This window comes from Anolis sagrei, chromosome X (assembly GCF_037176765.1).
Source record: "Anolis sagrei isolate rAnoSag1 chromosome X, rAnoSag1.mat, whole genome shotgun sequence".
Taxonomy (NCBI): domain Eukaryota; kingdom Metazoa; phylum Chordata; class Lepidosauria; order Squamata; family Dactyloidae; genus Anolis; species Anolis sagrei.
In genome coordinates this window covers 89,672,715-89,688,339 of record NC_090034.1, presented here as the reverse complement: position 1 = coordinate 89,688,339, position 15,625 = coordinate 89,672,715, and the positions used below count along the sequence as shown (strand labels likewise).

At 47.2% G+C, this 15,625-nt stretch overlaps 1 protein-coding gene across 1 annotated transcript in view; it reads right to left on the bottom strand.

The window, feature by feature from the left end:
• The window catches only part of LOC132780224 (leucine-rich glioma-inactivated protein 1), a 29,618-nt gene extending 15,993 nt beyond the window's left edge, over nt 1-13,625 (bottom strand). Inside the window, exons 1-3 of the mRNA XM_060783811.2 lie at nt 13,334-13,625; nt 6,790-6,861; nt 3,246-3,317 (exon numbers count right to left, since the gene is read on the bottom strand). Of these exons, the coding sequence (XP_060639794.1) occupies nt 3,246-3,317; nt 6,790-6,861; nt 13,334-13,524 (335 nt within the window). The 5' untranslated portion in view covers nt 13,525-13,625. The remainder of the gene's footprint in view (nt 1-3,245; nt 3,318-6,789; nt 6,862-13,333) is intronic.
• Nucleotides 13,626-15,625: the final 2,000 nt, after the last annotated feature.

Here is a 15,625-nt window from a genome sequence, read left to right as displayed (position 1 = left end):
GCATGACAATATAGCTTGCTGTCGTGCCTAACGTGAAAAATTAAATGCTTGGTTGTTCATGCTTTACTGTAGTTTATTTTTAACTAAATTGGTTCTATTTAATTGTACATCACCTTAAATTCCCTTTTAGAAAGAAAGGTGGGATATATATCCCATTCAAAAAGAAAAGAAAAAGTATTGTGTCAATCACAAATTAGGGAGCCGCAGTGGCGCAATGGTTAAACCCTTGTGCCAGCTGAACTGCTGACCTGAAGGTTGGTTGTTCAAATCCGCAAGACGGGGTGAGCTTCTATCTGTCACCTCTAGCTTCCCATGTGGGCACATGAGAGAAGCCTCCCACAGGATGGTAACACATCCAGGTGTTCCCTGGTCAACGCCCTTTCAGGCAGCCAATTCTCTCACACCAGAAGCAACTTGCAGTTTCTCAAGTTGCTTCTTACATGATTTTTTAAAAATCACAAATTAGGATAAATGTAGGCTTACAATGACAATTGTTATCTTATTGTAAGGCCTCTACACTGCCATATAATCCATCTTCATAATGCAGTTTAACAGCATTGAACTAGACAATCCTGAATAGAATCACCTAGTCAGTTCTGAGAATTATACTGTAGGCTGAAGAACTTTTAATAGATTTCCCAGCACCCATCACATAGACACAGTTCCCGGGTTTCCATGGAGAGAAACTGTTACGATTCAGCCACTTTGCTATTTTATCACAATGGTTCTCAACATTTTGTACATTCCATCCCAGCAATCACTGTGTCATATCACTGGGTCCCAAGTAGAAGCAAACAGTCTGTTGTACATATAAGAAAAACACCCAAGAAAATCAATAAGTCCTTTAGTTGCTGAATATGTTGACAAAACCCTAAATTAATTCTGTGTCCAATTAGTGGTACATAGAGCACTAGACCCTGCAGGTTCATAGGGCAATTATACTTAAAAACTGTATTATTTATTTATCCATTTATTGACTTGGCACAAGGTTTCATTGCCTCTCAACCCATTAGGGATCTCTTCTTTTGTGCTGGACCCAGGAAACAATCTACGGCCACGTGCTGCTCTCTTCACATGTACTTCTTTTTGGCAGTGGCAGCTGGATTTTTAAAGTTCAGCTATGGCTCCATCACACTCCTGATAACTACTTCCCAGGACACTCTGTGGCTGAAGTGCTGCTGCCACCAAAAAATGGTGGCGATGGATAATGGTAGGCTCCCCATCTTTCCATATGTAAAGATGAGTTGAGCTGCTGAAAAAAAGGTAATGAATGAGGAAGAGGGAAAGCCACCACGGAACGGGGCATGGAGAGAAAGGTCCCCACACTCCCTGCACGACCACCAGCAGGATGCAGTGATCCACAACAATTTCGGCGGCCTGTCTGACAAGGTCCCTAGAATATCATTTACAGCAGGTAGGGCCAAACCCAGACCTGAGGGTCAGATGCGCCCCCTTGGACTCTTTTCTAAGGCCCTCCTCTCTCTCACCATCCTATTCTTCCTTCTCTCTTTTCTTCCTCCTTCTCTCTCTCTCTTCCTCCTTCCCTTCCACTGTTTTGTACTTCCTTCCTTCCTTCCTTCCTCACTTTCCTTCCTCCTTTCCTCCCTCTTTCTCCCTCCTTCCTTGCCTTCCACCCTTTTGTCTTTCTTTCCTTCCCTCTTTCCTCCCTCTCTCCCTCTTTCTCCTTCCTTCTTTCCCTTTTGTCTTTCTTTACTTCTCTCTTTCCTCCCTCCCCTCCCTCTTTCTCCCTCCCTCCATTCCCTTCCACCCTTTTGTGCTTCCTTCTCTCTTTCCTTCCCTCCCTCCCTCCTTTCCTTCCTTCTTTCCTTCCTTCCATGCATCCATCTTTCCCTTTCACCTTTCCTTCCCTCTTTCCTCCCTCTCTCCCTCTTTCTCCTTCTTTCCTTCTCCTTTGTCTTTCTTTCCTTCTCTCTTTCCTTTATCCTCCCCTTTCTTCCTTCTTTTCCTTCCTTATATCTTTCCTACTCTTTTTCCTTTCTCCTTCCTTTCCTTTCTTCCCTTTTATCTTTCCTTCCTTCCCTCTTCCCTCCCTCTTTCCCTCTTTCTTCACCCATCCTTCCCTTCCCTTCCATTCCATTTCCTTCTTTCCCTCCTCCTTCCCTCCCTCCCTTCCATCCATCCATTAGCAGGTAGCCAGTCATCCTAGCAGGGAGTGCTAACATGTGGTCCCCAAGTTAGAAAGTTTGCCTTAGAAACCTGGCAGGGACTGGCAGCCCATGGCTCCAGGACCATCAAATATCCAGGGACCATCACTCTGAGTAACATGATCTGCTTGGGAATCACCCACCCAATGGTCATGCTGCCTGAGGCATCCCAAGAGCAATCATCCAGAATCATAACTTTTCTAAACACGAATACTGTGCTTTTGATCACATTCATCTGTATGAAAAGCTATTTCAAAATAAATTTAGATTACTTTAACAATTAAAGGCAGGTGTTTAATCAGCTAATTTTAATTGTTTACCTTTTTGCTCTGCTATTTATTTATTTAGTATCAAAAGCATTGCTTAAATAAGTCTAAAACTGATAAAATTGAGGGAGCACAAGAGACTAAATAATTTGAGACCAAAAATGGGCAACAGTGACCACACTGTCCATAGCTTTAAGCAATTCTTCCTCTGTGCATGAGGCAGGACATAGTGGACAGGCATACATTGTTTGTTCTGCTCCGCAGTCACACAAGGTGGAGGCTTCTTCTAGGTAGTGCCATTTTTCCAGGTTGTCTTTTGATCTGCCAACTGAGTCTTTTCAGGGACTTCCAAGTTGCCCATTCCTGGTTTGCCCCTGGAGGAAGACCCTCATGGGGGGCCATCAATTTGGGGTTTCCTGTTTTAGCTGCCCAGAGGGATACTTGTAATCTTGCTGTTGCTGGGGGAACATTGAGTAGTGGTTCTCATGAAGCTTTTCCTTGATTTGAGTCTACTAGAAAGGGGCTAATAGCCATGCAGTGGGTGGCTTTCACAATATTCAATTTTATTTCTCTCACAGTTAGCAGCAACTTCCCGTCACCCTGTTTTTAATATGGCTTCGCTTCTTGAAATCACTCAACTCTATACCATTCCCACACTGCCTCATGAATTAATCACGGTTCTATCACCCTCCCCCCCCCCCCAAACCACCACCTGCATGAGGCTCACGTCCCTTTATGCCACATCATATAGCACCCCATTCCCATTTTGCATGCAGCCCAACCCTCCCATGGCCCACCATCTTTGCACACTCACAGATACTCCAGGTGTACGAGTCCTGCAAAGGCGTCGTCCCCAATCAGTTCCAGGGAGTTGTATGTGATCAAGCTAGGGGAAGGGTGCGGGAGGGAGAAGCAGGCAGGTCAGAAAGTGGGAAATACAAAGGAAAGGCAGCCATGTTTTCAGGAGAAGGCAGGAACAGGGAGACTAACACCCCAAAGTGAGAGCTACAGTGCTACAGCTCCAGGACTTTAAACAGGACTCTCAAGTGATCTGGCAGTCACCAGAATCTTCACTTCTGTCTTCTGCACTCTGGTGGAGGCAACGTTGGACTCTCTTTGGGAATATGTCTATATGGGGACTGTCGTGATGTATGCCTGGACTTCAAATTTCAGCAGTACAGGCAGTCCCTGTGTTATGAACAGGGTGGTTTCTGCAGGATTGTTCTTAAGTTGAATTTGCATGTAAGCTGAAACAGGCACATATTAAAAGTATAATTTTGGATAGCAGAGAGAAAGGTTACCACCCCTTGTAATGATTGTTTTGCTGCCTGTGCCCCTGTTCAGAATTGTCACTTTATGTCTCTGGATTATGACAATTGGATTTTGGAAATTTTGGGTTGTCGTGGAAACATGGTTTGGTGATAAAAATTCAGTGGAGACACCTTTCCCCTATGATAGCTGTTATAGAAGTGAATATCCCTTCCTAGAGGAAGATTTCCTTTCCTTTCCTGTTGACTCCACCAACCCCATTTGTAACTAGGTGATGTTTGGTCAGATGTTTGTAACTAGGTGATTGTAACTATATAATAATAATAATAATAATAATAATAATAATAATAATAATAATACAAATTCAGACAGACAGAGTTTTGGAGCACAATAATCCCCCTCTAATTATATGTTTATTAAAATCTTTATTTAATTTATTTCCATTATACCACAGCTGCGTCCGTACCTTGGGAGGGCTGACTTGGCCACGGTAGTACACGCTTTGGTTACATCCCGCTTAGATTACTGCAACGCTCTCTACGTGGGGTTGCCTTTGAAGACTGCCCAGAAGCTGCAGCAAGTCCAACGCGCGGCAGCCAGATTACTAACGGGGGCTGGGTACAGGGAGCACACCACTCCGCTGTTACGACAGCTCCACTGGCTGCCAATTAGCTTCCGAGCACAATTCAAAGTGCTGGTGTTGACCTATAAAGCCCTAAACGACTCCGGCCCTGTTTACCTCTCCGAACGTATTCTCCCCTACGAACCATCAAGATTACTAAGATCATCTGGAGAGGCCCTGCTCTCGGTCCCACCAGCCTCGCAAGCGCGCCTGGTGGGGACGAGGGACAGGGCCTTCTCGGTGGTGGCCCCGCGACTCTGGAACTCTCTCTCTCTGGAGGCCAGAACCGCCCCATCCATCCTAACATTTAGGAAATGGGTGAAGACGTGGCTGTGGAGTCAGGCCTTCGAGGAATGAGACAACACCATAGGACTCTGGATGGAAGTGGATATAGATCCATCTTAATAGGACGGCTGACCACTGTAGTTTTATATTTAGTGTATTTTAAAGTTGATGTGTAATTTGTGATACATGATATTTTAATGAATGTATATGTTTTTATGGCTGTAAACCGGGCTGAGTCCCTCAACGAGGTTGAGAAGCTCGGTATACAAAACTGTGAAATAAATAAATAAATAAATATTATGGAGCTCTAGAGTCACACATGGTGAGACTTAGTGTCAAGGGGAAAGCTTTACCTTTACTTTACTATTTTAATTGGTCTGATTCCTTGTACTTATTATGTTTATTTACCTTAACCTTTTACTCAGTTGCTTATAAGTTATAGTGAGTTATTTCATTTTATGTTTTACCTTGATTGTTGTCTACCTGTTTTTTGGCATTGAATGTTTGCCATTTTTGTTATTTCTGTAAACCTCCTAGAATCCCTTTAGGTAGAGAGGGGATGTTATAAATAAAGATTTATTATTATTATTATTATTATTATTATTATGTTGTTGTTGTTGTTGTTGTTGTTGTTGACAGCCTTCATGGCCAGAATCACTGGTTTGCTGTGAGTTTTCCAGATTGTATGGCCATGTTCCAGAAGTATTCTCTCCTGACATTTAGCCCTCATGTATAGCAAGAATCCTCAGAGGTTGTGAGGTCTGTTGGAAATTACGAAAATCGACTTTATATATCTGTGGAATATGTATATTCAGGTTTATATATTCCACAGATAAATAAACTAAACTTGTCTAGTTTCCAACAGACCACACAACCTCTGAGGATACCTGCCATAGATGCAGACAAAACGTCAGGAGAGAATGCTTTTGGAACATGTCCATACAGCCTGGAAAACACACAACATGGCAGGCATCCTCAGAGGTTGTGAGGTAGGTTGGAAACTAGGGGAACTCCAGGCAATAATCAATCAGGGCCAGCTCACACCTCCCAACAAAGGATTCCCCCAGGCAGGAAGCACTCAAGCTTTGAAGCTGCAAGGCCATTCGATGCTAATCAAGGTGATCAATTGTAGCATTCACACCTGCCTCACACAGACAAGAGTTCTTTCTTCCATCCTGGACATTCCACAGATATATAAACCCCATTTGCCTTGCTTCCGACAGACCTCACAACCTCTGAGCATTCCTGCCATAGATGTGAGCAGAATGTCAGGAGAGAATGCTTCTGGAACATGGCCATACAGCCTGGAAAACTCACAGCAAGCCATTATTATTATTATTATTATTATTATTATTATTATGTTGTTGTTGTTGTTGTTGTTGTTGTTGTTGTTGTTGTTGTTGAAGGCTTTCATGGCCAGAATCACTAGGTTGCTATGAGTTTTCCAGGCTGTATGGTCTTATTCCAGAAGTATTATCTCCTGATGTTTTGCCCACATCTGTGGCAGGCATCCTCAGAGGTTGTGAGGTATGTTGGAAACTAGGGGAATTCCAGGCAACAATCAATCAGGGCCAGCTCACACCTCCCAACAAATGATTCCCCCAGGCAGGAAGCAGCCAAGCTCTGAAGCTGCAAAGACATTCGATGCTAATCAAGGTGGTCAATTGCAGCATTCACACATGCCTCAAACAGACAAGAGTTCTTTCTCCCATCCACAGATATATAAACCCCACTTGCCTTGTTTCAAACAGACCTCACAACCTCTGAACATGCCTGCCATAGATGTGTGCGAAATGTCAGGAGAGAATGCTTCTGGAACATGGCCATACATCCTGGAAAACTCACAGTAACCCATTATTATTATTATTATTATTATTATTATTATTATTTGAAACACAACAAGATGAAGTCCACAGCAGGCAAGATCACTCTGCTGGCTGTTGTATTGGATATTATTATTATTATTATTATTATTATTATTATTATTATTTCTCCAGTAAGATGCAGCAAAACAAATCCACTTCTGCCAGTGTAAAGGGATTCATATTTATAGGTCACATAAACAGACACACTGTTTGGGAGATGGATTGGTAAGCAGACATATTCCCAGGTACCACCTACACACAGCAGATGATGGATGATACACACACCCCACTCACAACTAAAGTATCAGGATTCTTACAGCAGTTGAAGAGATGGCACTTGTTGAAAGCTGCCCTCTAGGATCACCGTGAACCCCGAGCGAATGAGAGACCTGCAGGCAGAGAGAGGAGAGAGTGGGAAGCTGGACGATCCAGAGAGAGAGGCCAGCAGTAGCATCACTAACACCAGTGGCACGGCTGGTACATTCTGTACATCGTGTGAGCACTTGAATCAACCATGTCTGCAAGAGCTGAAGTACCAGCCTGGAAAATATGCTAACACATCAGCCAAGGACCATATTTCAGAAACCTTGTTCTCCCTCCCTCTCTGCTTTCACCACCGCATGAAAAGCAGCCACTGTAACTAAACCTAGCCCCATTTTTATGAGTGTATTTTCCGAATGCTGCAGACAAAGTAGTGAGATGCACCTCCAGCTTCCCTGGATTTGACACTTTTGCTTTTCAATCCTTGGTTCATGATGAGGAGAGATCCTACCTCTAGGCAGCATTCTTGCATCCAGGCAACAGCTAGACATCTTACTGGGGAGACACGTTTCATAAAGTATCAGCATCTATAGCCCTCCCTGCAAGATTCACTCACCATATCATAGAATCATAGAGTTGGGAGAGACCTCGTGGGCCATCCAGCCCAACCCCCTGCCAAGAAGCAGGAAAATCACATTCAAAGCACCCCCGACAGATGGCCATCCAACCTCTGTTTAAAAGCTTCCAAAGAAGGAACCTCCACTACACTCCAGGGCAGAGAGTTCCACCTCTGAATAGTTCTCACAGTCAGAAAGTTCTTCCTAATGTTCAAATGTAATCTCCTTTCTTGTAGTTCGAAGCCATTCTTCTGCGTCCTAGTCTCCAGGGCAGCAGAAAACAAGCTTGCTCCCTCCTCCCTATGACTTCCCCTCACATATTTATACCTGGCCCTCATCGTGTCTCAGCCTTCTCTTCTTCAGATGTTACCATGTGGAGAAGCAGGACCTCTGCTGTTATCCCCAATGAATACATGCATTTCCAACCAATTGCCAGCCCTTGGAGCATCCCATCAAGTGGGGTGTCCATGTCCACCAGCCCACACTGGGACCACCTGGGTCTCCATCTTCAGTACTAGTAGCTAGTGGACCTACTGGCTCAGAGGAAGGCTGTGCTTTGACTGCTTGTGGAGCAGGTGGTGGGGAAAGGAGCCTCTGGGCCTCTATTTTCTGGCCCAAACCTGCCATTATTCAAAGTTGGCCATATTGGGTCTGTGTGCCAAGTTTGGTCTAGATCTGATATCAGCTGAGTTCAGTGCTCTCTGGATAAGGGTGAACTACAACTCCCAGATTTCCAGGGCAATCACCCCCAACCCACAGTATTCACAGTTGGCCATGTTGGTTCTGTATGCCAAGTTTGGTCCAGATCCCTCGTTGGCTGGGTTCTGTGTTCTTTGTATAAGGGTGAACTACAACTCCCTGATTCCCAGGGCAATTACCCCCAAACCCAGCCTGTATTCACAGTTGGCTCTGTTGATTCTGTGTGCCAAGTTTGGTTCAGATCTGTCGTCAGATGGCTTCAGTGTTCTCTGGCTAAGGGTGAACTACAACTCCTAGATTCCCAGGACAAGCACCCCCTAACCCAGCCAGTATACAAAGTTGGCCATGTTGGTTCTGTGTGCCAAGTTTGGTTCAGATCGTTCATCGGCTGGGTTCAGTGTTCTCTGGATAAGGGTAAACTGCAACTCCCAGATTCCCAGGGCCATCACTGAGGGGTGAGAAAGGAGGAATATAAATATACAGTAAATAAATAAATAATCCCCAAACCCCTGCCAGTATGCACAGTTGCCCATGGTGGGTCTGTGTGCCAAGTTTGGTCCAGGCCTGTCATTCATGGGGGTCGCAGGGATCTTTGAAATGCTTTGATTCCATGTGGAGCAGGTGATGTGGAAAAGGGGGTCTCTTGGCCTCTCTTTTCTGGTCCCAGACCCTCCTTGTGTGCCAAGTTTGGTCCAGATCCATGGTTGGGTGGGTCCTGTGTTCTCTGTACAAGGGTGAACTACAACTCCCAGATTCCCAGAGCAATCACCCAGGAGTGAGAAAGGTGGTAGATAAATAAATATAGTGAGTAAATAAATGCATAAATGCTCTTGTTACATCCCGAATAGATTATTGCAACGCAGTCTACGTGGGGTTGCCTTTGAAGACTGTTCGGAAACTTCAATTAGTCCAGCGGGCGGCAGCCAGATTAGTCACTGGAGCATCATACTGGGAGCATACCGCCCCTCTGTTGTGTCAGCTCCACTGGCTGCCGATGCAGTTCCGAGCACAAATCAAAGTGCTGGTCTTGACCTACAAAACCCTATACGGCTCCGGCCCAGCGTATCTGTCCGAACACATCTCCCTCTACGTCCCACCTCGGAGTTTGAGATCTTCTGGGGAGGCCCTGCTCTCGACCCCACCTCTATCACAAGTGAGGTTGGTGGGGACAAGAAGCAGGGCCTTCTCGGTGGTGGCTCCTCACCTGTGGAATTCACTCCCTGGAGAAATTAGGTCATCAACATCCCTCCTCTCTTTCAGAAGGAAATTAAAAACATGGTTGTGGGACTAGGCTTTCGGGCAATCTGGCGGTTAGATAAGGACAATGATGACCAGAATCGATAGTATTTGACAATGTGGAATGAATTACAGACTTTGAGATGGCGAATGCTGAGTGTTAGATTGTTTTTATTGATTTTGATGTATAAACTGACTGTCTTAATTGTTATAATTGCTGTTTACATGTTTTATCCATTGTTACGCTTATGCTGGCATCGAATTGTGCCTTTGTAAGCCGCCCTGAGTCCCCCCTCGGGGGTTGAGAAGGGTGGGGTAGAAATACGCGAAATAATAAATAAATAAATAAATAAATAAATCTTTCCCATCTGTTGTGGGCTTGGTTCAGTGTTCTCTGGACAAGGGTGAACTACAACTCTCAGATTCCCAGGGCAATCACCCAGGGGTGAGAAGGGCGGTATAAAAATACAGTAAATAAATAAACAAATCACTCTCAAACCCTGCCAGTATGCACAGTTGCCCATGGTGGGTCTGTCTGCTAAGTTTGGTCCAGGCCTGTCATTCATGGGGGTTGCAGGGGTATGTGAAATGCTTTGACTCCATGTGGAGCAGGGAATGGGGGAAAGGGATCTTTGAGCCTTTTTTATGGCCTCAAACCCTCCTTGTTTGGTCTGTGTGCCAAGTTTGGTCCAGATCCACTGTCAGTTGGGTTCAGTGCTCTCTGGACAAGGGTGAACTACAACTCACAGATCCCCAGGGCAATCACTACCAAACCCATCCAATATTTACCGTTGGCCATGTTGGTTTTGTGTGCCAAGTGTGGTCTAGATTCATCATTGGCTGGGTTCAGTGTTCTCTGGACAAGGGTGAACTACAACTCCCAGATTCCCAGGGCAATCGCCCAGGGGTGAGAAAGGTGGTTTATAAACACAGTACGTAAGTAAGCAAGCAAGTAAGTAAATCACCCCCAAACCCTGCCAATATGCACAGTTGCCCATGGTCGGTCTGTGTGCCAAATTTGGTCCAGGCCTGTCATTCGTGAGGGTCGCAGGGGTCTGTGAAATGCTTTGACTCCATGTGGAGCAGGCGATAGGGGAAAAGGGGTCTTGTTGCATCTCTTTTCTGGCCCCCAAACCCTCGTTGGATGGGTTCAGTGTTCTTTGGACAAGGCTGAACTACCAATCCCAGATCCCCAGAGCATGCACCCCCAAACCCAGCCTGTATTCACAGTTGGTTCTGTGTGCCAAGTTTGGTCCAGATCCATCCTCTGCTGGGTTCAGTGTTTTCTGGATAAAGGTGAAGTACAACTCCCAGCTTCCCAGGGCAATCATCCAGGGGTTAGAAAGATGGTTTATAAACATAGTACGTAAGTAAGCAAGTAAGTAAGTAAGTCACCCCCAAACCCTGCCAATATGCACAGTTGCCCATGGTCGGTCTGTGTGCCAAATTTGGTCCAGGCCTGTCATTCGTGAGGGTCGCAGGGGTCTGTGAAATGCTTTGACTCCATGTGGAGCAGGCGATAGGGGAAAAGGGGTCTTGTTGCATCTCTTTTCTGGCCCCCAAACCCTCGTTGGATGGGTTCAGTGTTCTTTGGACAAGGCTGAACTACCAATCCCAGATCCCCAGAGCATGCACCCCCAAACCCAGCCTGTATTCACAGTTGGTTCTGTGTGCCAAGTTTGGTCCAGATCCATCCTCTGCTGGGTTCAGTGTTTTCTGGATAAAGGTGAAGTACAACTCCCAGCTTCCCAGGGCAATCATCCAGGGGTTAGAAAGATGGTTTATAAACATAGTACGTAAGTAAGCAAGTAAGTAAGTAAGTCACCCCCAAACCCTGCCAATATGCACAGTTGCCCATGGTCGGTCTGTGTGCCAAATTTGGTCCAGGCCTGTCATTCGTGAGGGTCGCAGGGGTCTGTGAAATGCTTTGACTCCATGTGGAGCAGGCGATAGGGGAAAAGGGGTCTTGTTGCATCTCTTTTCTGGCCCCCAAACCCTCGTTGGATGGGTTCAGTGTTCTTTGGACAAGGCTGAACTACCAATCCCAGATCCCCAGAGCATGCACCCCCAAACCCAGCCTGTATTCACAGTTGGTTCTGTGTGCCAAGTTTGGTCCAGATCCATCCTCTGCTGGGTTCAGTGTTTTCTGGATAAAGGTGAAGTACAACTCCCAGCTTCCCAGGGCAATCATCCAGGGGTTAGAAAGATGGTTTATAAACATAGTACGTAAGTAAGCAAGTAAGTAAGTAAGTCACCCCCAAACCCTGCCAATATGCACAGTTGCCCATGGTCGGTCTGTGTGCCAAATTTGGTCCAGGCCTGTCATTCGTGAGGGTCGCAGGGGTCTGTGAAATGCTTTGACTCCATGTGGAGCAGGCGATAGGGGAAAAGGGGTCTTGTTGCATCTCTTTTCTGGCCCCCAAACCCTCGTTGGATGGGTTCAGTGTTCTTTGGACAAGGCTGAACTACCAATCCCAGATCCCCAGAGCATGCACCCCCAAACCCAGCCTGTATTCACAGTTGGTTCTGTGTGCCAAGTTTGGTCCAGATCCATCCTCTGCTGGGTTCAGTGTTTTCTGGATAAAGGTGAAGTACAACTCCCAGCTTCCCAGGGCAATCATCCAGGGGTTAGAAAGATGGTTTATAAACATAGTACGTAAGTAAGCAAGTAAGTAAGTAAGTCACCCCCAAACCCTGCCAATATGCACAGTTGCCCATGGTCGGTCTGTGTGCCAAATTTGGTCCAGGCCTGTCATTCGTGAGGGTTGCAGGGGTCTGTGAAATGCTTTGACTCCATGTGGAGCAGGCGATAGGGGGAAAGGGGTCTTGTTGCATCTCTTTTCTGCCCCCCAAAACCTTCCTCGGGGTTAGTGAGGGATGGCAAAGATAAGAGATAAGGCTGAACTACAACTCCCAGATCCCCAGGGCATGCACCCACCCCCAAACCCAGCCTGTATTCACAGTTGGTTCTGTGTGCCAAGTTTGGTCCAGATCCATCCTCTGCTGGGTTCAGTGTTCTCTGGACAAGGCTGAACTACAACTCCCAGATTCCCAGGGCATGCACCCCCAAACCCAGCCTGTATTCACAGTTGGTTCTGTGTGCCAAGTTTGGTCCAGATCCATCCTCTGCTGGGTTCAGTGTTCTCTGGACAAGGCTGAACTACAACTCCCAGATTCCCAGGGCATGCACCCCCAAACCCAGCCTGTATTCACAGTTGGTTCTGTGTGCCAAGTTTGGTCCAGATCCATCCTCTGCTGGGTTCAGTGTTTTCTGGATAAGGGTGAACTACAACTCCCAGATTCCCAGGGTATGCACCCACCCCCAAACCCAGCCTGTATTCACAGTTGGTTCTGTGTGCCAAGTTTGGTCCAGATCCATCCTCTGCTGGGTTCAGTGTTTTCTGGATAAGGGTGAACTACAACTCCCAGATTCCCAGGGTATGCACCCACCCCCAAACCCAGCCTGTATTCACAGTTGGTTCTGTGTGCCAAGTTTGGTCCAGATCCATCCTCTGCTGGGTTCAGTATTCTCTGGACAAGGCTGAACTAAAACTCCCAGATTCCCAGGGCATGCACCCCCAAACCCAGCCTGTATTCACAGTTGGTTCTGGGTGCCAAGTTTGGTCCAGATCCATCCTCTGCTGGGTTCAGTGTTTTCTGGATAAGGGTGAACTACAACTCCCAGACTCCCAGAGCAATCACCCCTAAACCCTGCCAGTTTGTACAGTTGTCCATGGTAGGTCTGTGTGCCAAGTTTGGTCGAGGCCTGTCATTCGTGAGGGTCGCAGGGGTCTGTGAAATGCTTTGACTCCACGTGGAGCAGGCGATGGGGGAAAGGGGTCTTCTAGCATCTCTTTTCTGCCCCCCAAAACCTTCCTCAGGGTTAATGAGGGATGGCAAAGACCCCCGGCCAGGCCATGCGTGTTGATGGAGGCAGTGCGACCCCCCCCCCCCCCCAATATCATAGAGACATATATCTAGATAGAAGACATATCTTTAGGAAGAAGAAGAATAGGTAAGAACCATAAAGGGGGGGGGGGGGGCTTACAGGGAGACGAGGTGCTGAGGCAGGTCCGGGGGGATCTCCTTGACCCGTTCGCACAGCGCGGTGTCCTTGGTGCAGGTGCAGCCCAGCGGGCACTTCCTTTTGGGGGGCTTCCGACCCGCGCCGGGCCCCGCCAGCAGCAGCAGCAGGAGCAGAGGGGCGCCGGCCCCCCCGAGCCCCAGCCGCCACACCATCTTCCAGCCTCCTTGCCTTCCTTCCTTCCTTCCTTGCTTTCCTTCCTTCCTTGCGGCGACACCGCAAAGCGGGGACCCCCCCCCCTCTCCGCTTCCTCCCTTTTCCTCCCTCCCTCCCTCCCTCCCTCGCTCCTCCAAGCGGCGACGAGCTGGGCTCTAAGAGCCTCTCAGGAGCTCCCCCCTCCGCCGCCGTTGCCTGGTGGCCAGCATCTCTGCGCCGGGCTCCGGGGCAACAAGGCTCCTCGCCTTCTCCTCTTCCTCCTCCTCCTCTTCCTCCTCCTCCTCCTCTGATCTGGGCCCCATCGACTCCCCTCCAGGGAGAGAGAGAGCCAGAGGCCTGGGCACCCCTCCCAAGATGTCCTGCTTGCTTTTAAACCCCCTCCCAGTCTTTGTATTGATCGACTATCACAGTGGTTCTCAACCTGGGGTCCCCAGATGTTTTTGGCCTACAACTCCCAGAAATCCCAGCCAGTTTGCCAGCTGTTAGGATTTCTGGGAGTTGAAGGCCAAAAACATCTGGGGACCCCAGGTTGAGAACCACTGGACTATCAAAACATCGGCTTCATCACATTCTCCATCGGACCCTGGGTTGCTGTGAGTTTTCGGGGCTGTATGGCTATAATTCCAGAAGCATTCTCTCCTGACGTTTCGCCTGCTCCTATGGCAGGGTTGGAGAAAGAACTCTTGTTAGCATTTAATGGCCTTTTAGTTTCAAAGTCTGGCTCCTTCCTGCCTGGGGGAATCAATCAGAACCAGCTAACACCTCCCAAGACAGCATTCCCCCATGCAACAACCAGCCAGACTTTGAAGCTGTATGGCCATGTTCCTGAAGCATTCTCTCCTGATGTTTCGCCTGCTGCTATGTCAGGGTGGGAGGAAGAACCCTTGTCAGAACTCTGATTAGCCATTTAATGGCCTTTTAGCTTCAAAGTCTGGCTCCTTCCTGCCTGGGGGACTCAATCAGAACCAGCTAACACCTCCCAAGAAAGCATTCCCCCATGCAGCAACCAGCCACTTTGAAGCTGTATGGCCATGTTCCAGAAGCATTCTCTCCTGACGTTTCGCCTGCTCTTATGGCAGGGTGGGAAAAAGAACCCTTGTCAGAACTCTGATTAGCATTTAATGGCCTTTTAGCTTCAAAGTCTGGCTCCTTTTTGCCTGGGATGTATAACCATGTTTCAGAAGCATTCTGTCCTGACATTTCACCCACATCTATGGCAGGCATCCTCAGAGGTTGTGAGGTCTGTTGCAAACTAAGCAAGTGGGGTTTATATAGCTGTGGAATGTCCAGAAAGGACTCATGTCTGTTTGAGGCACCCACGAATGTTGCAATTGGCCACCTTGATTAGCATTGAATGGCCTTGCAGCTTCAAAGCCTGACTGATTGCTGCCTGGGGGAATCCTTTGTTGGGATGTCTTAACTGGCTTTGATTTTTTCATGTCAGGAATTCCCCTGTTGTTTGAGTGTTCCTCTTTATTTACTGTCCCAATTTATTTACTGTCCCACGTTTTGCCTGCTCCTATGGCAGGGTGGGAGAAAGAACCCTTGTCAGAACTCTGATTAGCATTTAATGGCCTTTTAGCTTCAAAGTCTGGCTGCTTCCTGCCTGGGGGAATCAATCAGAACCAGCTAACACCTCCCAACAAAGGAGTCCTTAGGCAGACTTCTCAGCATTCTTTCCTGACATTTTGCCTGTATCTATGGCAGGCATTCTCACAGATTGTGAGGTCTGTTGGAAGCAAGGCAAGTGGGGTTTATATATCTCTGGAATGTCCAGGGTGAGAGAAAGAACTCTTGTCTCTTGGAGGCAACTGTGAATGTTGCAATAGGCCACCTTGATTAGCATTTTATGGCCTTGCAGCTTTGAAGCCTGGCTGCTTCCTGCTTGAGGGAATCCTTTGTTGGGAGTTGTTAACTGGCCCTGATTGTTTCCTGTCTGGAATCCCCCCCACCTACTCCCGTTTTTTAGTTTTGCTCTTTATTTACTGTCCTGAAAGTTGCAAATGGATACCTTGGTTAGCATTGAATAGCCATGCAGCTTCCAGGTCTGGCTGCTTACTGCCTGGGGGAAATCCTTTATTTATTTAAAACATTTGTATT